We start from the raw sequence: 21,570 nt of genomic DNA on the forward strand, positions 1-21,570 counted from the left end.
ATGGCAGAATACTGAGTATTCTGATCTCTTCCATACATACCTATTATTTCTCTACTGCTTAGCTCTGACAGGCAGTGATGATATTAATGAATAAAATTCCAATAATGGATGTAAAGCGAAGTACTTCCATATATCTCATTTTCTTCTAAAGAATCCCAAGTTTCCAAAAAGAAACAGGCCAATTGTGCAAACCATCCTTTAAGGGAAACATCTCTAATCAAGTAAGTGAAGTACTCAGAAAACACAATATTCAGAAATGGAAACTAACTGCTCACCTGGGCAAGGATCAAAGTATAAAATAGGACACAGGGATGACACAAAAAACAGTCACAGAAAGCCAAGCTTTTTCAGCCAGGTCAATATCAGGTGGTTCGAAGTGTTCTAGTAATAGCAGAGTCAGATGAGAACCTGCTCTTCCATGATGTAGGCCATCATCCACACCTTGCCCTTTTTTACACATTGCCTTCCCCCTTTATACATGGAAACTTGTGGCCTTTCATGGTTTATCAAATACTTCTGTATTGTATTTCTGTTGTATCTAACTTGATACAAAAGAATCAAAACTAGGCATACTACTCAAGATGACAACAAATACTTAGAGCAGAGCATTATTGTTAAGTACAGGGAAATCGCTGTATTGCCTTCAGCATACTTGATGGCATTTTATCTGCTTTTTTGAACTCCCCACATGAACTTTTTTTCATCGTGTGTTCAGTGTTGCCCCAACCTTTGCATTTAAGAGGCTTACATATCGCAAGACTTGCTTCTCAGAATAGAGAGCAGGATGGTAAGATGCTATCAAAAGATGACAACTGAGTTACAGCACTGAGCAAGAGAGAAATCAATGAGAGGAGATAGGACTGAAACAGGCCAGCTGTCTGCTCTTTGAAGACCCAAAGAATTGAGGTGTCCTCTTATCAGTGTCCTTATGTCAACGCTGCATAACAAAAATGAGAGGGTGCTGAACCATTGTGACCTTTTCCATAATTTTTGTTGGTTTTGTTCCTAAAACTCCTCAAATTAATGAAACAGATATACAGAATTCCCAGAAAAGGTGACTAACATTTCTCCGGTAGGGACACAGGAGTTTTCACTGGAAAACAAGGCACTCAGACATCTGCTTGCATAAGCTTGACTCAATCTTGCTTACACTTTTTTCCCCTATACTATCTAATTTATTGAAGTGAAGACTTTGCTTACTACCTACAGTTTCAATCAATAATGCAAATTATACTGCAATTTTGGACAAGGCATCTTCCAGGGCTCCTCAAAGTAAGCCCAGAGCTCTGCTGGGTGACAGCCCATGCAAGCCTGGCCCTGAACTTCCCATTGTCAGCACAGCCTCACCTGGAATGGTACACAACTGGCTTATTCTGTGGCCCGCAGTTTTTGCTACAGGCAGTTTAACAGGATATAAGTTAGTCACTACAGATCCACGTGAGCAGTTAATGACTTGCCCCAGGCTTGGCGGTGTTTCTTCAGCTTTATTCTGGGACATAATGGTAGAAGATGTAATCCTTCCTTTCTTTCCCCATCCCTTTTCTTCCCTTTTACTGCAGACTAGCCAACTGAAATAATTGTTAGTGTTCAAAGAAAGCCTCACGTACCTCTGGTCAGCTGTTTGCATTTGCTTGTCTTAGCATGTGAGCCAGAGGCATGCCCTCCTATAGCCCAAACTGACTTTTTTCTTCCTCTTCTCTTCCTCCCTGCAGACCATGCCCAGCCACACCAGCACAGCGCAGCCCTGTTAGTCTCTGATCTCAGGACAAGAACACAGGTAACTGATGAGCTTCTGTCAGTCCCCAACGGGCAAGACACACTGACGGGAGTGGGGTGCTGGGACTCTACCCTCCCCGCTCCCTGGTAACGGAAAGGTAAACGATCGTGTCCTGCCTTCCTTGGGATTTTGCCGTCTGGAAGTTACCATGAGTAGGAATCACACCTTCTTCCTAGAAGGGCACATCTATTCTCAGCCTGGAAAATGCTGAGGGCTTGTATATTCCTGAGCAGAAAGTGATGCTGGTGGGAGCAAAGTGTTCTGCCCGGCTCCCCAGCCGCCTGGTGGGATATGGAACTTGTTTGCTCAACCTCATTAACTTTCTCTGGCATAGCACTGCATTCACCCAAATCAAACACTACAGAGTTCAACTGACAAAAATAAACCAATTTTATTTTATGGTCTGTGCTGTCAAGGAGACATATTTCACTCTGCAGTGAAAGCCCATGCCTTCCCCTCCACCTTTCTTTAAGGTAACTATCCCTCAGAGACTAAAGACACACACTGCATAATTGCATCAGCTGTTGAAACCTCAAACATGTTTTTCAGCTTCCCACACTTCACAGCAGGACCAGGTATGCTGGTTTTTTTTGCCTACTTTTCCGTTCTTTGTAGTCTAATTTTTTTCCTCCAAAATATTTTAGGTTTTTTAACAGGTACAATTGTAACTGACTGCAATGCCTCACAGCCACATACCACACTCACTCTAGAGATGGTAATGGAAGAGCAGTTACAGTTTGAAATAATGTGAGAATTAGTGGAGGAAAACTTACTTTTATACACAGCTCTTGCAGGGTTTACGGCTTGTCTAAAAGATAACTATTTAATTTAATAATTACTTTTGTGGGGAGCAAAATAATCACCTCAGAGACAATCTCTTAAGCGATGATAAAGTAAATGTTCTCAAAGTTCCTGGTTGAAAAAAAAAAACAGTCTTCAACTCCAGGTGGGAAACACACACACATACACACAACTCTCCCCCTCCCCCCCCCCCCTTTCCACTTGGAAAAGATACTTATCTGGAAGCTCTAGAAGAAGGACGGCAGCAGAAAAACAAGTGTTGGAATACTTATGGCAACAGTATCTCAGTCCACGCTGATTTTCATGCATATATAAGATAATGAGCCATTTCTGCTTAACCAGCAAAACCCTTAAGTATAGGAGCATACAATAAATGGGTTGGGTTTGAGCACTGAATGAAACCTTTTAGGTATGTTCATCCTCAATATTATTTATATTTCCAGTACACTTGTACTTAGAGACCCCCAAAACCTGGAGCCCCACAGTCCTTGGCACTAGGAATGCAAATGGCAAGAGACAGCCCTTCCCCCCACCCCACCCCAAAGGACTCAATCTATTTACAGACCATCAGGCAGCTGAAAGGAAATCCCACCGTCTCCATTTTACAGATAAGGAACTTAGGTATGGAGTGATACACAGACAGAAATGTACGATGCCACCCAGAGATCCTCTGCAGAGGTGGGAACTGAGCTGAGAACTTTCACCTGTCACTGATGAAAAGCCACTTTTCTTTGCACAGTCCCTCTCTCCCAGTGCACTGTTAGGTACTTGTTTTCTACTTACATTTTCTCGTCAGATCCTCTGCATAGAAATAAAAAGTATCCCACTTTAATCGCTCCACTCGTTCTTTCTGTTAGGTCATTTCTGGGTACCTTTGAAACCTCTACAGTTCTTTCTAGCCACGCTAAAGTAGAGGTGCGCCTAAACCATGTTCTAGATCCAGGCTCAGACTTCTGCAGGAGACTGAGATTTGCAGTCAGTTTTCAGTGTATGAAGACCTTAAATAAAACTCAGCCAAATCTCTTCTCCCTTTATTTTTTCCTCTAACTACTGCTCCCTTGCTCATCAGTCACATCCCCTGCTATGACCCAGCACCACCACAATCCTCCCAGAGGCAACTGAAATCGGTACATTGAGAAGTGCTCTGTACATACCAGGAGATGTTTAGCATCCCACAGTCCCAGCACACCTCGATCTCTTGTAGTTCCAGCTCCTCCTGCTCTACAAGCTTATCAGTTGCTTTCCCATGTTTATGTTCAGAAAGTATTTTCATTCCCCTTCATGCTTTCATGCTTCTGGCACTTTCAAAACACTTCCACTTGCGTTGTCTCCTCAATTCTTGTCTATTTTTTCCTTGGGACTTTTGCAACTCTTCACCGTTCTGCTTTTCCCAACATCTCCCTCGCAGCCTTCCTCTGGCAGCACTCAGAACTCAGCCCTGATTGCTCTTTTATTCCTGGAGGTGACTCTGTCTTTCTACACTTGACCTCTCCCTCTCAGTTCAGTCTACCATGTCTGATTGCCTCTCTGGCATCCTGTCCTGGATGTCCTGCGGCCACTCAAACTTCACAGGATGAAACCATACACCTCGTTCTTCCCTCACAGGCAGTTTCATTTCTTCTCCGTTGCCAACATAATTTCTGCTATTCTGTCACCCAAACTCTCAGTATTGGTGCTTTATACACCCCTCTATTTTCCAACTAAAGTAGCATTAAATACATCCATTCCTTTCAGTCCAATGGCTAAGGCAGCTCTCACTTCATCTGCATTACTGTAACCTCCTACATCTCTTCGAGGCTCTCACTTCTTATTTTTTACCTCATCAAAATGCTGCATCCACACCAACCTCCTTTATCGTTACTTCAGTGAGCCCATCTGCATGTCCAATTCCTTCACCGACTTCTCTCCAAATTACATGACCTCCCTTCCAAGATATCATACGACTCAGGACCTGCTTTCATCTTTTCCTTCAGTTTCACGGCTATCTCTTCTGCTACTCTCCTAGTCATGACTTTTGCTAGATTAGTTTGTGGTCTTTGAAGGATTTCCCTCTGTTTCAGCATGTATTTTCCTTCCCCAGTTCTGCCAGTGCAGTAGTACAATGAGAATGCAGAGCAAGACAATGACTAGAATCCAGGACTCAATTGGATTTGGAGGGTATTTCAGCAATAAATCAACGTACCCCACTGGCTTGCCTACGCTATAAGCACTGAATCCTGGCCTTTGTACACAGTTCCAACAAATATAATAGTTGCTGGGGTCACAGGACCCCCACATTTTTTGGGGGGTTCACTAGCGCAGTTTCAGGCCTGCAAGACCATACATAAACTATACATAGGTTTGAATAGGAGGGTGGGGGTGTCCATATTGCAAAGTTGGGTGCATTTCCATTATAAAAAGTACCCAGTGGTCCCCTTTCTGGGTGCTCCTTAAGCTGTGCAACTGTGAGGATGTATGAACACTTTGAGATCCCTACAGGTTTCTCCATACCTGGGCTGGTCACTGGTTTCTACCTGATATGTCCTGCTGATATTATGATAATGTTATTATTTCAGTTCATTATATCATCCCTTCCCTCCAAACCCCAAAAAGTCTAGAACAGGTATTAATCAGGGGAAACCTGGCAATTTTCAGTCCTGAAAAATGTCAGAGGCAAGCCAGTGAGCATGCTCAGCCAGGATAGCTGGGATTACAGTTTCTTTACTTTCTGAAAGAAACTCATAGCTGTGCATGCTGGTGGGAAAGAAAGGATTAAGGCTGCACTGGTATTACATACTTTTAAAATTATGACCATAAAAGTTATTTGCCCAGAGTGGAATGAAATCCTGCCCCACAGGAGGAGGGGGTGAAAACGATCTGATGAGATGCTCTGGAAACCTTCTGGCTGAAAGCCTCTCTGCTCTATTCTTTGCCTCTCTAGGGTGACTAGATTATCTCCTGTCAAGAAGCATACCCTCCCCTTGGAGTATCTAACGGTTTGAAGCTAAATAATCAAACATAAAAAAAGGAAGTAAAGTCTGTAAATACACACCTATTAGTCTGTTAAGAGGTACAAGTTACTGGAGTCATACATTCATAAACATCCATGCATACACACGTGTGCATTAAAAGGAAGGAAAGCAATGTTCTTTTCTTACTGTGCTAAGATTTCAAGTACAAGGTTGCAAAAAAAAAAAAAAAACCCAGCAAAAAATGTTGATGCAATTGAGTTTTAGGTCAATTCAATTAATCTAGGAAAGCATATGTCTAACAAATGGCTTTGTTTGCTTTTAAGGATAAACAAACCATGCTAATAGTGTAAAGTACCTGCTTGCTGCTGCACATAGCCCTTCATTTAATATCTGTGGGGTTTGCTATCACCAGCAGCACATAAGAGGAAACAAAACACTCAACATTTGCATAGCATTTATCAGATTCTTCCCTCTGCTGTAGTGGCATAAGCAGTAAGAGTGCTTAACCCACTGTGGGTTTCCAGGCTTCCTAGGCTATCTTCTTCCTTTCCACTGAAAGCAATTCCATTCAGCTTTAGCTGCTTTTTAATCAAAGGAAACTATAATCACACTAGCAGGATGCAAATTCTGAAGAGACATTAGCAAAACCACAGGTATGTCATTAAACTGCAGACTTGTGGATGACAAAGGACCACTGGATCCCAAATAATATTTTGTTCTTTTGCACAGAGCAAATGAAAGCAGCTTTGGTTGCTGCCGATGATGATGACGATCAAGATGATAATAATAATACCATCATCATCAGCGACAAAAGCTGAAAAATGAAGTGCCAACAACTACAGAGAATGTCAGCTCAGAAAACAGTAACAATTTCATATTCACATTTATCACAAAAAAGCCTTTGCCTGACCTTCAGAAAATGAGATCTGTCTACCACATCAGTTAATAGGGAGTCCTAAGTTGAGTGCCTTCAGTCCTAAGTAACATGTAAAACCACACAGCAAAACGAAGTAATACAACATTGAACAAGAATGTGGGGTAACATCTGTGAGGCTGTTTTTTGCCTGAATGCTTTTATGCTCCTTTTAGTTCTCAGCTTCTACTAATTGCTGACTTTAGCAAAATCCAAAGAATTTGTCATTGTTGTCTTCAAGTATTTGCATTCCCAGAAACATAAAAAGCATATACTTACCTGTAGCAACACCTGTGATTGATTAAACCGTCACTCTCTGAATACCCTCTGGAGGTTTTGCTCAGTCCCAAAAGGAGAGGGGAAAGGGATGAGAACAGTTGTCTGATGAAGAGCACTATATTAATTCCAATAAGAATACAATTTCCACCATGCATTTGACAGCATGGTGAAAAATCACACTAGCTGTATTCCAGGTAAACCAGTCCTTCCAAATACTGAGTTGAGTCAAGCAAACTCTACTGCAGCACAATGAGGAAAAAGTTGATATATCAAGGCAGAAAACCCTGATCTAAAATTCACAGGAACGGTAGCAAAACACAATCGATACACACAGCAATTTCTATAGCAACTAGGGAAAAAAGGGAAGGAAAAAAACAACCAAGAGTTGGTTCCTTAACTGTTAGCACAGAGCTTCTGTGGCAAATGAGGGGACCTGTCCCTCTTGGCATCTCTCTGATCGACACGCTGAATCGCTGCCCAGTGCATTCCTCCCGCGCTCCCTTTCCTCTTTCCCTGGGATATGTGGAGGGGCAAGCTGAGCATCCCAGCCTCCGACGGGAGCACACACATGTACACACACACCCCATGCAAACAAATGCACTCCCCTGCCTCTCTCCTACACCCACAGGATCTCAGCACTCACCGTCACGGGCTTCCTCCCCGCGACTGCAGTTGCTGCAAATGTGTTTGATCTCCTTGCCTATGTGACAGTGTATCACAAAAGAGACATTGTTGTTAGTGGTGGTGGTGGTGGTCTCCTTCAGTGGCTTCATCCTCACTAGATAGAAAGCTTTCTTTTTAGGTTTCTCTCCACTCATGTCTGAAACCGAGACCTCCCTGCAGCCAGAAGAAGAAAAAGCAAGCATCCCAGGCTGCCCGGCGTGCGTGCAATCCGCCATCCGCTCCCCCTTGCCTCAGCGTTTAGCTGCCACACACACAACAGGGATGAAAGGGAGGGCTGGGGGAGAGGGGGGGGAGGCGGGAGGCAGGGCAGGCAGAAGCGCTGCCTGAGCCTTGCTGCCCTCCGCGACCCTGCTCCTTAACCAATCCACTTGGGCTTGGCTGGAGGATGCTCAGCGTGTCCCTGCTCTGGCCAAGCCCGCGATGAGCCTCGCCCTCAGCCGCAAGCGCTGGGCATGTTTGGCGGCAAAGCGGAGCCTGGTACAGTTTTGGCTACCTTGCTGGCTGCACGCATCCCAGGAACGCAGAGCGTCCCTTCGCTTTCCCCTCCCACCCCCTCTCTTCTTCTCCCATGCCCCCCCCGCCACGTTCTGGCAAGCCCCTTAATCCGTGGGAGCCCCGCATCGGGCCGTAGCCCTGTGGGATGGTGGGCACAGCTGCCGGCACTGCCAGTGCCACGGTCCCTTGGCAGGACACGCTGCAATTCTCTAGCCTGGCGAACACAGCAACCTCGCCTTCGCACTCAGGCGGCATGGCAGCCTGTCCCACCGTAATTAATATTTTACACACAAAGGACAGTCCGCCAGCGAGCTGACAGCGGGCTCCCCCTCTTTCCCGCCTCTCCCCTCTGCAGGCAGCTTCAGCTCTGGGGGCACTGGGCCTCTGCTTCGGGTGTCCCAGGAAAACGAAATCCCCTCCTGCAAACCTCTCCTGCTTTTCATTCTTGCTTTTTCTCCCTGTTTCATTCAAAAGAGAGAGGAGGTGCCTGTCCTGGCCTGTGCAGGGCTCGCAATGCCAGCTATGGACAGTGGCTGGCACCGCCTGGTGACTTCAGCCCAACTCCCCCTGTAATGGGACTGCTCCTCCTAGGCTACGGCTGACCAGAGGCTCCCAGAGAAGTTCAGATAGTTTGAACTCATTTTGACTGCTTATCAGGGGGATGAATACCCCCTCTTCTTTGTCTCCCTTGCCTCCTGCTCAAAATGCAGCTGCTCTGGAGAGCAGCCCTATCGTCCCCGGGTGCCCACAGCCTGGACAGATCGCTTCCAAAGCTCCCCCAGCCTGAAGGGGATTATAATCTCTGGCCAGATGCTCTGTCAATCCCTTGCTGCCCAGCTGCCCCCAAAATGTGCTGTCTGTTTTCACGGCATGGTAAACAGCCCAAGCAGCCCACCCTGCTGAAGCAGCAGCTCAGGACAGTGCCCGTGACACAGAAAGAGAAGAGCAGCGGCAAGGATGCTTGTTTCTTGCAGGCTTCAGGAAGGAAAGCCTGAAGAAGAGATGATAAACTTGGCTATTCTGGTAGCTATTATAGGAATGTGAGTGTTGCTCCTTTAAATCTTCAGCAAGCTATCAGTTTGGCAGGCACTAAGCAGAGAGAGAGTGCAATTGGGGCAGACAAAACATGGCAAAGAATAACACCATTCTCCTTATTTTTAGCCACAGCCCTTGCTCGCTGTTAGAAGAAATCCACTCATTCTGCAATTCTTTACCATTTCCACATATTGTTGCCACATGTTTTACTGCAACAAAAGGCCAAACCAGCCCTGATTCTCTTAACTGCACATGAAACAGTCAGTGAGACTTTGCCTAAAGAAAGATGGAGCAGAAACTTAAGGATTCAGTGCCATGGTTTTCCATTTTCTCAAACGCACGCACGCACACACACGCGCAGACACACACAAGATGCATGCAACGAAACAGCTGACCTACTTGTTCTGCGTCATTCTGATGCAGGTCTGACTTCTCACCTGGCACTCCCGGGAGTTGAAACCTTGAGATGTCACATACAGCAAAAATTGCAAGGCTTTGCTTTTCTTAGCAGTGTTCACAAATCAGACTAGGTGCTATCAGATCTCATGGAAATATGGGCTGAAGCATGCTCTCAGTAGAATCATGCTGTTCGCTAAGGCACGCAAAGCATCCTGCACACTGGGCTATGTATATAGGTTTATGCTGAACAGAGTCAGTCACCTCAGGTTAAGTATTGCCCCAAAGGACTTGATTTTGCATGTGTTGCTCATCTAAAATTCCCACCTGTTTGATGTAAGTGTTAGGAGAACAGAGAATGCAGAATTATTCAGGAACAAGCAGGTGAACCACTCAAATGTGTGTACTGTGTAGTTACGAGTTAACGCACTGAAAAGCTGCCTCTTCGAACGCCTGATGCTGAAACACAGTTTACTACCTTACACATTTGGAAAGCAAAAGGTGAGAAGAGTTTGATCCCTCACCGGCTGCCCAGCAGTTCAGACACTCGCAGTGGATTTCCCTCTTACTCATTGCCTTTGACAACACCTTCAGTTCGGTTGTGATTCAGAAAATAATTAGGTAAGCAGAAGACATGACCATAATTCACCTTCTGCTTAGAGTTCACTGCTGTCTGTCACTGGTAGCTGGTGCTGCTGCATTATAGGAATGGGTCAGGAAAGGAAAGAACATTCAAATACAAACCTCCCCAGATTTGGGAAATATGAGCATTAATGAAATGCAGGGTGAACGCAAAACTGGAATACTGTATCTGCTGTCTCAGGGCAGTACTGGAGTGTTGTGCTTCACCTGTTTTAGGAGAGGAAACCAGCGTGATATATTCAGCAGAGCTGAAGACCAGCAGAGCTGGTCTTGTAAGGCAAATGGTCTTTTAGTTAAGGAATTGGGTAGGACTTAGGATATGAAAAACTGGGGCAGGTCATCAGTCTATTCCAGTCTCCCTCTGCGACCTTGGACAAATTACAACACCTTGATTTCTCAGCTCCTTGGCTAAAGAACAGTGATGTCAATGTTTCTGGTTTTCAGCCAAATTTTATGAAATAACATTGCAATGTGCTCTGAAGGTGTCTGTATATGACAGAGAGGGAACACTTACACAGACTGTTCAAATACAGAGATCTACTATTTATAGCAAAATGAAAGGGGAAACAGGAAAAACATGTTCCATCAGACTTAGTCCGAACGGTTCACTCAGTCCAAACTTAAGCCTTTTTGTTTCATTGGATTTTGTTTCAACAGTGTCTATCCCTCCTCTTCCAACTCTTTTTATTCTAAAGCTGTAAAATTCAACTCAGATCTGAAAATAGACTTGGTATCCAAAACCCTGCATGACTCTGTTATTATCTCCCAACCCCAAACAACATTCAGAGAGGGACAGGAGCAACCCGCTTTCTTGGGTAGAGACTGGAAAGAGACTATCTGTGTAACTATTCCTACAGGTCAGGTGTAAAGCTCTTTAGTCAATCCATACAGCTCCACATGTACTCTGTACTACAAAAGAACCACCAAACATTATGGGAACAGAGTTTTTGCAAGTGGATCCCAAAAGATTGCAGAAGCCCAGCTGCTCTGACACATCTGGGGACTTCTGGGAATTAAATAACTGGTCCAGTGGGTAACTCTGACTCCACGTGGATAAGAACCCCAGATTATCATGAAGAAAGCCCACCACATTTTTTTGCTTGCAGGTGCTATGTATTTTGAATGCAAACAAGTCCTGAAGCCATCTGCTAGTAGGTCTCTTGTAACATGCACTTCGCTATAACATGCAAATTGCCTTCATTCCTAAGAGCTGCCTTATAGAGAACCTGAATTTGCCACAGCTCATAAAATAAAAACATGTTTAATTATGATCTGTGTAATTATGGTGAAAGCTGCCGCTGCTAATCAGTTCCAGGACAAATCATGTAACATGAACGTACTACAGTATTCCTGCAGAAAATTATTTGCTTTGCCTTGTTTTTAAAGATAAGTAAAAAAAAAAGCATAACACTTTCACTGCCTCAATACGTGGCTGCAAACCCTGGTGTAATTTTATTGCCCAGTGGACGACAAAATCAATGAAGACGATGTCAGACAGCTGGTTATTTGACAGGGAATCAACAAACTTGCATCCTATTCCCTGCCCGCATTCGCTTCTTGTATAAGCTTGGGAAACCATTTGTACCTCCAGTTCCTCACCCCGCAGCCTTTGCCATTAAGAAGAGTGCCACTTCCATTGTCCATAAAGAAGAGATGAAAGCAGCATCCCCTTTAAAAAGGTGTCTACTGAGATATCTTTTCTGCATCAAAATCTTCGAGGGTCCACCCTGTCTTTCCATTTTATCACCTGGACCATGCCTCTCCCTGTCCCAGATCACCTAGCTGAGAATATTTTTTTCAGATCACTGTGCCCTCAAACAATATCTGTGAAAGCAAAAGGTGGTGCTGGAACGAAGCAGCCAAAAGCAGGCAAGCTTTTGGCTGCATCCCCCACACCACAGAAAAAGATTTCTCTCACTTCTTTCTCCAAGCTGTGGCACTGGGCGTTTGCACAGTCAGGACACCCCTGAAGTCTTCCCTAAGTCCCGCAGCTAAGCAACACGGAGGTTTCTGTGTGGGCAGGACAGGCTCCATCCTGCTTCCAGCACAAACAGGTGGACATCAAACAGCATGTGGAAGCCTCTCAGCCATCTTTTCCTTGCACCACCAAGGCAATACTAAGGTTGTCTAGGAGAGCTGTAGTATATCCCTGAAGAAGCTGTGGCTAACAGAATGGCACTGTCCAGGTGAAAATGCTAGACAAATGCAAGTCTAAGAAGGCAGCACCACTTCTTCTCAGCAGTATTGTCCTTCTAACCAAAACACCATGATTCATTTGTTTTACAGTCTATTTAGGCAGTGATATTTTTGCAGGGATGCCCCAGTACTTGGCAATTTTTTTGGGAATATTTAATTTCCTTTCCTATTTCCTCTACGAATCCCAGCGAGAGTAAAAAAGAGATAAAAGATAAAGTAACTAATTACCAGCTGCTCTGGTGACTAATGCATATATCGATGTTGTACTACACACTCTGAAACAAACTGATTGACTTGGAGTGAAGAGGAAAATATGTACAATTTGATGCACTGACTACAACAGAGGAATCAGCCACTAACACAGTACTCCCCTTTGGTAGCATCTTCTATTCACTGCCAGAAAATGCCCCCAACTCACCTCAGGACAGCTGACATTTGCCAAAGGAGTTTGTTGCCAGGTGGAGAATCCTTCTACTTGCAAGCCACAACTCAAACCCAGATACCCAAGTATTTTTCTGTTTGCCAGGCAATTAGTGCAGCAGGACTCAGGTCCGTGGCAGGGGCTCTAGGGTGCTAGGCTGACAGTATTTCTGCATATTTCTGCTTACTCCATGGCACATCAGCAAAACTGGGAGGGCAAGGAGGAGGAAGAATCAGCCTGAGACTCCTGCAGGCCAAAATAGAAGATGACCTTTTTAGTTCTGCAGCTATAAACACATTCTTAACCAACAATCCCAACTACTGCTTGCAGCCACAAGCCCAAGAGAGCCAGGTGATGAGTGCCGCACAAACAAAAGCAAACTGAGGGGAGAAGAAAGGAAAGAAAATGCCCTTTCTTGGCCTTTTTATTTTCAGCAATGGTGCTGAAGCATCACATAGCTCATTCTTGCTCTACTTGCAGGGTCCTCCACATCCTATGCACACGCTTTGCCATGATGGAGTTCTCTCCTTATTTAGGAGAAGCCCTGCTTTATTTCGATGTGATACCATATGGTCTGATAAAAAGGAACAGAAAAGGTTACACATAAAACCACATGAGCTTAGAAACACCTGTTTGCTCCACGTGTGAAGAACTGCTGACAATAAAGGGCTTCTAAGGATAAAAAGGAAGATGTCATCCTACCCAGCAGGACAGATGGAAAGTTGCTGAGCTGCCATTTGAATGCCCAAACATATATGTGTAATTAATGCACAAAGGGCTGATGGAGCTAAGGGTAAACACCAGCAACGAACCACTGTGGAGTCTGGATCTGTAAAACAGCTGAGCAAGCAACCATTACCATTAGATGACGCTCAAAGGAAGAGACAATCTTTATGCTGAAATTAAGGGTGAAGTTCTAGCTCTAGCAAAGTCACTGCAAGTCCTAGCACCAGAGCCACTAGTCATGACAGTCCTAATAAGGTCATTAGCTCTTATCTTAGAAAATCCACTCTGAATTTTTGTATCTAATTTAGATGTGGCATGTCCTGAGGTTTTAGTGATCTGCTTGGAGCACTTTGCAGATCCTGCATAACTGGCTTTTCAGAGGAATGGAAGCCTACATCATTTTTACCTTGTTGATGGGCACAGGATAGATAGTGCAGAGGCGTTGAAGTGGGACTCTGTAGCACTCCTGCACCCTCAGTTTAGATATAGCTGCGATCTTGAAGTTAACAGAAAGTAGTTCCGAAAACCTCAATGTAATTACAAGACTGAAACCAAGGAGGAATCTCAATCAAGTTCTGCTTGGCCAATTTAGCAATTCATGTGGCTGCACATCATAACATATACCAAAACACACCAGCACTGGTGACTTGGAGACTCACAACATGCAGCAGCTTCCTCGCCAGTTACTCCCTGCTTGATGCTGAGAGAATAGAAGTCCAATATACACTGGATTTTCACTCCGCCCACCCCCGAAATACCTTTTTTCTTCTGCTCATAAATAGACAAACAGCTCTGCACCTTCTGCTTTCCTCCCACCAAAACCAGAGCTGTCTCATATATAGGTGCAGAAAAATATATATAAAAAAAAATCCAGCACAAACCCAGACCCACAGTCAGGTATCTGGCCGTATCTATAATTCCTCACAAGGTTATGTTCCCCCACAGCACGCTAAAAAAAGCTCAGTGAGGGGAGAAGGCAGAGCATGCCTGTGTGCGTGCCTGTGTGTCTAGCAACCCCTGGGGGAAAAAACTGGATGTGACTTGTTCTTGTCAGAAATGCTTCCAGCCATGAAAAGGGGAAGGGGAAGGTCCAGAGGAGCAGTCCAAGCCCTTGGAGTAAATAAAGTCAATTATTGGCCACCTCTGGGTGGGAAACAGGCAGAACTACCCCCACATCATGGGTTAGTTTTATACCTCTTCCTGTGGTACAGAAATTAGGCACTTGTGTTTTTGTTGGCTCCAAGTAAAGCTAAATGTCTGCAAAGCAAAGCAAAGAAGACACTTAGAGGGTTCCAGAGATGTGCATTACAACTGTTTCATAAAAAGAACATTAATTCAAACAAAATCAAATGTTTGACTTAAAATAACATGAAAAATACAGCAGAAGCCCCAAATTTGCAACATGCAACAGAGAAACTTGAAACTCTGTGGAAGTGATCAAGTTTTCTGGGTGTGACAAACCAATGACTTGGAACAGCCTTTTCTGGAGATCCTTGCATGCAGAGAAAGCTCAGTAAAGCAGGTCATGGTCATCATCATCTTTCAGGATGCCAACATGGTTTTCTTGCTACTTTCTCAATAACTGCACGTTTCAAGATGGGAATAAAAGAAACACTGCTGAGAAAAAACCATAATCTTGTAATTACTAGTGCCTGAAAATCTTGGGTGATCAACTTGAGACACCTGAAAAAAACCTCAGTCTTTCCAGATCTGCCACTTGGGACATCCTGAAACTCTATCCTTTTTACAGTGTGTGGGATAGACATGAATATAACGAAATCCCAGAGGTCTAAGACTTCCCATTCCCTGTCACAGGCACTCAAGGGCCGAGCCATACACAGTGCTCTGTCTGCCCTGTGTCCAGAAAGGTCTGAGTCATCTGGCTTTAAGGAAAATTTAAGAAAATAGGTCAAACTGAACTTTCCATCACAGGCAACTGCAATGAAGTCAATCAGCTTGCACAAGCATTGCTCTCAGCACAAATTGCCCCCGCACTTCTGTCTACATGACTAATCAAATTAATTCCTGATGATATCAAGTAGCATGGCTTCCCTAAGAATGTACACAGACTAACATTTCCTGCTGATAATCCTTCCTTTTTTTTTTTTTGCTGCTCAAGCCAAGATTATGGAGAAGGATCAGACTGTAGGAACCTTTGGTGAAGTAATACATCCAAAGCAAGTAAGAGCGTGGCTTGAAATTGCTAGACAGAGCAAAAGATTTATTTCAAAGCAATTAAATGGAGAGTTATTATCTCAGAAACTCCCTACTGGCTACTCAGATCACCAACCTGCAGAGGACAAAGTTACGATCAGCACATAATAGGGATGACTGGATTTTTTGCCTTTATAAATGACTCATATTAAGTCTGTTGCTTGTAGTTCAGAACAGTTTACTTGAAGGTCAGGGATATGACTGTGCATGAAGCACACTTGTTTAGGGAACACTTTCCCACAAAAAAAAAAAAGGCAAATGAAGAATAAATGTTTTGCAGACTTAGCCCAAAGAGCTCATTTCCAGTAACATGGTTTTACACTCTTACCCAAACTTTCCAGGCCAATGGCCCGGGACTTGCCCTGTCTCCCGTGGGCCATGGGGCCTGCCAGACAAAACTAATGAGTTTTCATTTCAATTTAACAGCTCACTATGGTTCCTGTGGTTTCCAGTGCTGTTGTGTTTGAGACTATCTGAGAAAGTCATAAAATGCAAAAGTTTTGGAAGGTGGTCCTGTGGGGAAAGTCAGGCAGCAAGTCCAGTAACATCAAACCCTGACCAAGCTCAGACAAGGACGAGAGGCTGAGCTGAAGGAGCAAGCTAGATGTTCACGAGGTCTAACAGAGGTACAAATGGGTTGGCAGGCAGGCAGGCAGAGATTCAGGGGGGAACATCAGGTGAAGGGAAGTAACGGTCAGTAGGAAGAGTAAGCAGATAAAGGGAAGGAGAAGGAAAAGAGAGAAGATTAGGAAAGCTGTGAGTAGACATTTAAACTTTCAGGGTGCCTTTGAACTGACAGACCCTCCCAACCTTCAGAGGCTTCCCCACTGCTGAAAAGCACTTTGTAATTAAACACGAACAGTGCAGGAACCAGGAGTAGCACAGCAGCTGCAAAGAACGATTAAGGTACGTACACTGGCAAAGCTGTAGGGGGAAGCTTTCATAAGCATCTGCCTCCTCTGGGCCCAACAGCAGCACTCACTGTCAATCTCCTCACTCCAATAAGCACTCACATTTTTCTCAAATTAGAAAAAAAACCACAACACAAATCCCTAGGAATAGCATGCCATTTCTATACATATCTCCCAGTGAGCTAGCAGCTCACAGTACTGAAATGAAGCAACAAGCTTCTGACAATATAATGAGCATCTTTTTCAGTCTTTTCCTCCTTCAGCATAAACACAGGCTCCTCTGAACAGCACAAAAATCTGCATGAGGAGCCTTTCGGTTTCTCCAAAGAAAAGCAGCAAAAAAGGATTCTTCCTCTCCTCCTTTTAGCCCCTATTATCTTTACTGCAGCCCAGTCATTTTTCATCATCAGACTCCTATCTCTTAGTCGCTGCTTTTACTTGCACTATGGACTGATATGAAGCACAAAGCACAGGGGGAAAAGTTTGGCTTTGCATCAGTCCTGTGTCATCATTCCCATGTCATCATTCCCCTACAGTCCCCAGAGTTTAACATAACCAGGATAGTCTCTACAACACCAACAGACAATAACTGTCCCATCAACAGATCTTGCTGACAGAAGGCTATATTATTGTTTGCTTCTTTAAAACCTTGAATAGCAGTCAGCAAAAGAAGCTGCAGTGTGCTAAAGGATTTGAAGAAATAGCTGTATAATCAGTTTTTGCTGAAATCCTGGAACAAATTTTAATGTGAAATTTGCCAAGTTCTTTAACACCTGCCCATTGGATAATTATAAAGCCTCAAGATCCAGACTAGATTTTAGTAATTCTTCAGGACCTTTTATAGAGAGAGGAAAAATTAACATCTAAAGTCTAATTCAGCTTTCTCAATGATGCATTGTCATAATGTGTAACTACATACCTAATACTGCTCTTTGAAATCTTAGCCATCAGGTGTGTAAATTATTCATAAGAAATAAGAAATTACTCCTAACATTTGCTATTTTTTGAGGTTTTACAGACCCAGCTGCTCCACCTGTGTGATCCATAATGTCTATCTGCCAAAATCTAAGTCTCCAGGGGACAAAGGTAGCACAAAAAGCAAGATCTTGCTTTTACCTAAGGTTTGAACCAGAGAAGAACATGTGGTTGAAGGCGGAAGTATGAAGTCTGCAGTACAATATGCATTTTATTCACAGTGGAGGAAATGCAGCAAAATCATGGTAAAAACCACTGCAGATCTTTTTTATTACTTTGTATTACGGAAATTCCATGGGGCCCCAGCAGAGCTCAGGACTGCAGCATACAATGCACTCTGACATTTCAACAGATTTTTTGTCCTAATGATCTTCTTCAAGTTTTCTCTTGTGCAGTAATCCCCTGATCTTAAAGCATCCCAGCTCAAGACATTGGTATCTCAAGACTTTGGAAAGGCTCTAAGTGCATCATGAGGCCAATAGCAGATGGAAGGTTTCAGTCACTTTATGATTTATGACTGGAAATCTATCAGCAAAATGTATATGAGGCCAAACACATCTATGTTCCTTACATCACCATGAACAACTAAGAACTTATTGTTCATAAGCAGCGTTTAAACACCATGCTGAGAGAAGATTCAGGAGAGACCATAGTTTGCATTCTCTTGTGATGCTTGCACTGAAGCAGACACTTCTGCCTGAAAAGATATTTTCCCCTCCCTACAACAGGTTAAGTCTTAAATGTGAGACTACTAATTACTTATAACCAAGCGTAAGAGGAAGTTGCCTGGGTAAATTGTAAAATCTCCATCTCTGTTGGTTTCCAAGCCTGGAATGGGTAAGCTCCCAAGCAATCTGATCTAACTAGACCTGCTTTGAGCTCTGGAGGTCCCATCCAACCCAAATTATTCCATGATTCTAAAACATTTAATCAATAATAGCTTCCTCTGACTTTGTGCTAACAGCCAAAGGCAGTCCAGGGCCAAAGACTAGGTCACAGGGGGGTGTGAGTGTATTTCTGTACTCTGCAAACTGCAAAGTGACAAAGCTTGCTTGTCAGGGTAACAGTTTTCAACCACTCAGATGAAATATTTGAATGGGATGTGACCATGCCACAGCCCATCCGTAAGAAGCCGGCAAGTTGTGCTCATGGGAATATACACAGCTTTTCAGTTTTCTCCAGGGAAGCCTTTTGGCTTTCTTCCTCATGGGACCTACAGCTCCTCTTCTTGAGGGATCTCATGCACTATAAGCTGCAAATAAGCTTTTCATATCAAGGCACTGTTCGTTCGGTTGCTTGGTTTTTTTTGTCCCTGACCACATTGTGCCATTTTTCTAACTGCTTTGAGAAATCCTGAACTATACACGTTTTGCAGTTATGCCTTTTAACCTTTTCTGATAGAGATTCCTCCATCACTTTCTAGCCACCTCTATCTGAAGGAATTCCCCTTCCACACTCTGGTTGCCAGTGGACAAATATCCTGGGAAACAAAAGTATCACGAAGGGCTTCTCTGGCTGCCTGAGGCACCACTTCCTTGATGTCTGCACAGAAACACACAGAGGGGCAAACGGCAAGGCTTCCAGCCCCTGACAATACAGGACACAGGCTATGGTAGCATGTGGGGGAGGAACAGGAATTTTGTGAGGCCAATCTGGCCTCTGAGTGGAAGCGCAGGGACCAGTAATGGGTACAAGTGTTTGCTTCGCTCCTTCTCTTGTTCTTCTGACCAAAGTGGGACTTAAAAGCAAAGAAGGTGATAAAACAAAGAACACAGGTTGTAGAGAATGAAGCAGCTTATTATAAAGCTATTACGAATAGTTGGCTTGCTGCTTCGCTAGGGGATAATGAAGTTAGCAATTAGAGATGATGAATGGTCGAAGGGGTTTTATAATGATATGGAAAGATTTTCATCTTTATATCAGGCAGGTTGAATTCAGGTCAAGCCAGTACCAACTGAACGTGAATGCCATCTGCTTTATTTCATCAGGCTGTGTGGAATGAGCTTGGTCTCTTGTAAGCTCTTTGGGACAAAGGCTTATTCATAAGTAATTATCTGTAGTAAGCACCTCAACTTGCATGAGGAGGTGTTTTATACAAGGTATTATTCAAACAGGCCAGCCTTGAGAAAGTTAGGATTCACCTAGATACAACCGTAAAAGTATAATTTAAATATGACAAAGACGGTATAGCTTGTCCAATGCCTTACAGAAAGTATGTGCCAGAGCTTTATTTGAATCTATGTTCAATTACAAGCCGGTTCTTCCTGCCTGGGCATTTATAAATTGCACAGTGCATGTTGGGCATAACTGCAGACTATGTAAAGAAGCAAGGAACAGAAGGAGCCCTTTACTAGCCACCATGTTCATCAGCATCTTTCAAGAGTCTGCTTCTGCTCTCACAAACCCCCCCCAGTGAGAAAGAGAAGGCGTGTTAGTTAGTACCAAGGAATGGCGCCAGCTTCTGGCTTGCTAGCAAGAGCTACAAACAACATTACCTTTACATGGTGGACAACTGCCTCTTCTATTGGGTTACTGTCAGAGAAGCATTAGGATTTGCAAGTCACAACTTGCAGTTCAGCTATTTACCAGAAATTTTCAGCGACTCAGAATTATGAATCCTCCATTTTTTCATATTTTGGGAATAGTAAATGAAGTACATGAGAAGAGGTTAGAAATAGTGGAGAAGAGACCTGGTTAAGGGGCCAGAAAGAGGTAGAAATGCTGGAGGAGAGGAAGAAGCTAGGAAAATAAATTGAGTGTGGGAAAAGAAAAGAAATAAAACGAGGACAAGTGACAGTGACCTTACCCGGCACAGGGCTTATACTGACGGGCATTTGTCATTGCCATTGCCACCAGCCTAGCATGGATGTAAAATACCATGCATCATAGCGTTTCAGCTAGCACACTACTGAGCAACGTTACTGTGCTGCAAGTTCCACTTTGGGACTATGCAATGGGACCATGTTAGGGTTTGCTGTGGTATAATCATGTTGAAAAACTGGACTTTGTGAACTTTTTAAACATGGGTTTCCTTGGGTCCCTAGAATGACTACCACAAAACCAACAGTTCAGAGGGGAGCGGAGGGGAGTTTAGCCAGTCTTCAGATCCCCATTCCAGGCTGCACAGTCCACATAATCAGATTTTGTACTTTGACTATTTTCACAAAGTTAAAATAGTTTATGATTGTAAGAAAACATTTGAAGCATAGAGTTTAGGAGTAGGTCTTCAGGACCTGTGAATGTCTCCGAGGCAGGAGTGGGCTAATTCAGATATAACCAAGTAACATTAACTGAAGCATCTGAGGGAGGAGGTGGAAGGAAATGTCCCCATGGCTAGAAAGAAAGAAACACAGTTTTGTAAGGAGAAACAAAGGCAGCCTAGCTTCAGATGGCACAGGAGAAGGTGGTTTCTTTTCCTTCATTTCTTTCTGCGCCAGAAAGAGAGAAGCGGGCATTTTGCACAACAAAGGAAGGGGGGGAAAGATTGCAGCTTGATTCAGGAGAAAAAACTAAGAGCTAGCTGAGATGCTAGAGCAGTCAAGGAACTTCTTTACTCTCACACATACTCCTATGTTCTGTTACCTTATCTTTCTGATGCTTTGTTCTGTTGTTAAAAGCCCATGGATTGAATAAATCTATTATCTTTACATTCTGTCTCCTGACACATTTGACTCTGAGCATGTTAGAAAGCATTTTTGCTGCACAGTAATGATGACATTGGGACCCTTCTACAAACATCAAGATCTCTAATGCATAGCCCCAGGATATTCAAAGGCTTACAGCTGTCCAGTTTCAGAGCTGGTGATGCAAGTTTGATGAGATTACGTATCATCCAGGGACAAACAATTACCAAGAGAATGCTAGCTTTTGGGAAAATAGCAAAGGAGACTCATGGTCCTGAGGATCCCGAGGCATGAAGATGTCCATGACCTTTTTTTTTGTTCACAGGTTTTGAAACTTAGTGTGGTCATTCACATATAGGACACAGAATTCAACTGCTTCATAGAAGCTACTCAGAAAATACACTTTGTCTTGTGCATACCAGATAATTGTAAAGTTTCGGGTGGTTCTTCCATGCATCAGCAGACACAGGAGATGCTTCAAGCCTGACTCATTTGCCTCTGTTGACAAGAAGCACCACGCTGTTTGAGATG

General features: G+C 43.7%; 1 protein-coding gene across 5 annotated transcripts in view; it reads right to left on the reverse strand.

The window, feature by feature from the left end:
• The window catches only part of PHACTR1 (phosphatase and actin regulator 1), a 314,482-nt gene that overhangs the window by 149,610 nt on the left and 143,302 nt on the right, over positions 1 to 21,570 (reverse strand). Inside the window, exon 1 of one of the 5 annotated variants that reach the window (XM_075084043.1) lies at positions 7,365 to 7,641. The exons of the other annotated variants lie outside the window; for them this stretch is intronic. Coding sequence (XP_074940144.1) covers positions 7,365 to 7,620 — 256 coding nt within the window. The 5' untranslated portion in view covers positions 7,621 to 7,641. Of the gene's footprint in view, positions 1 to 7,364; positions 7,642 to 21,570 lie in introns of those variants that run through there. 5 annotated transcript variants of the gene reach the window in all.

The sequence above is a fragment of the Phalacrocorax aristotelis genome, chromosome 2 (genome assembly GCF_949628215.1).
Source record: "Phalacrocorax aristotelis chromosome 2, bGulAri2.1, whole genome shotgun sequence".
Lineage (NCBI taxonomy): Eukaryota > Metazoa > Chordata > Aves > Suliformes > Phalacrocoracidae > Phalacrocorax > Phalacrocorax aristotelis.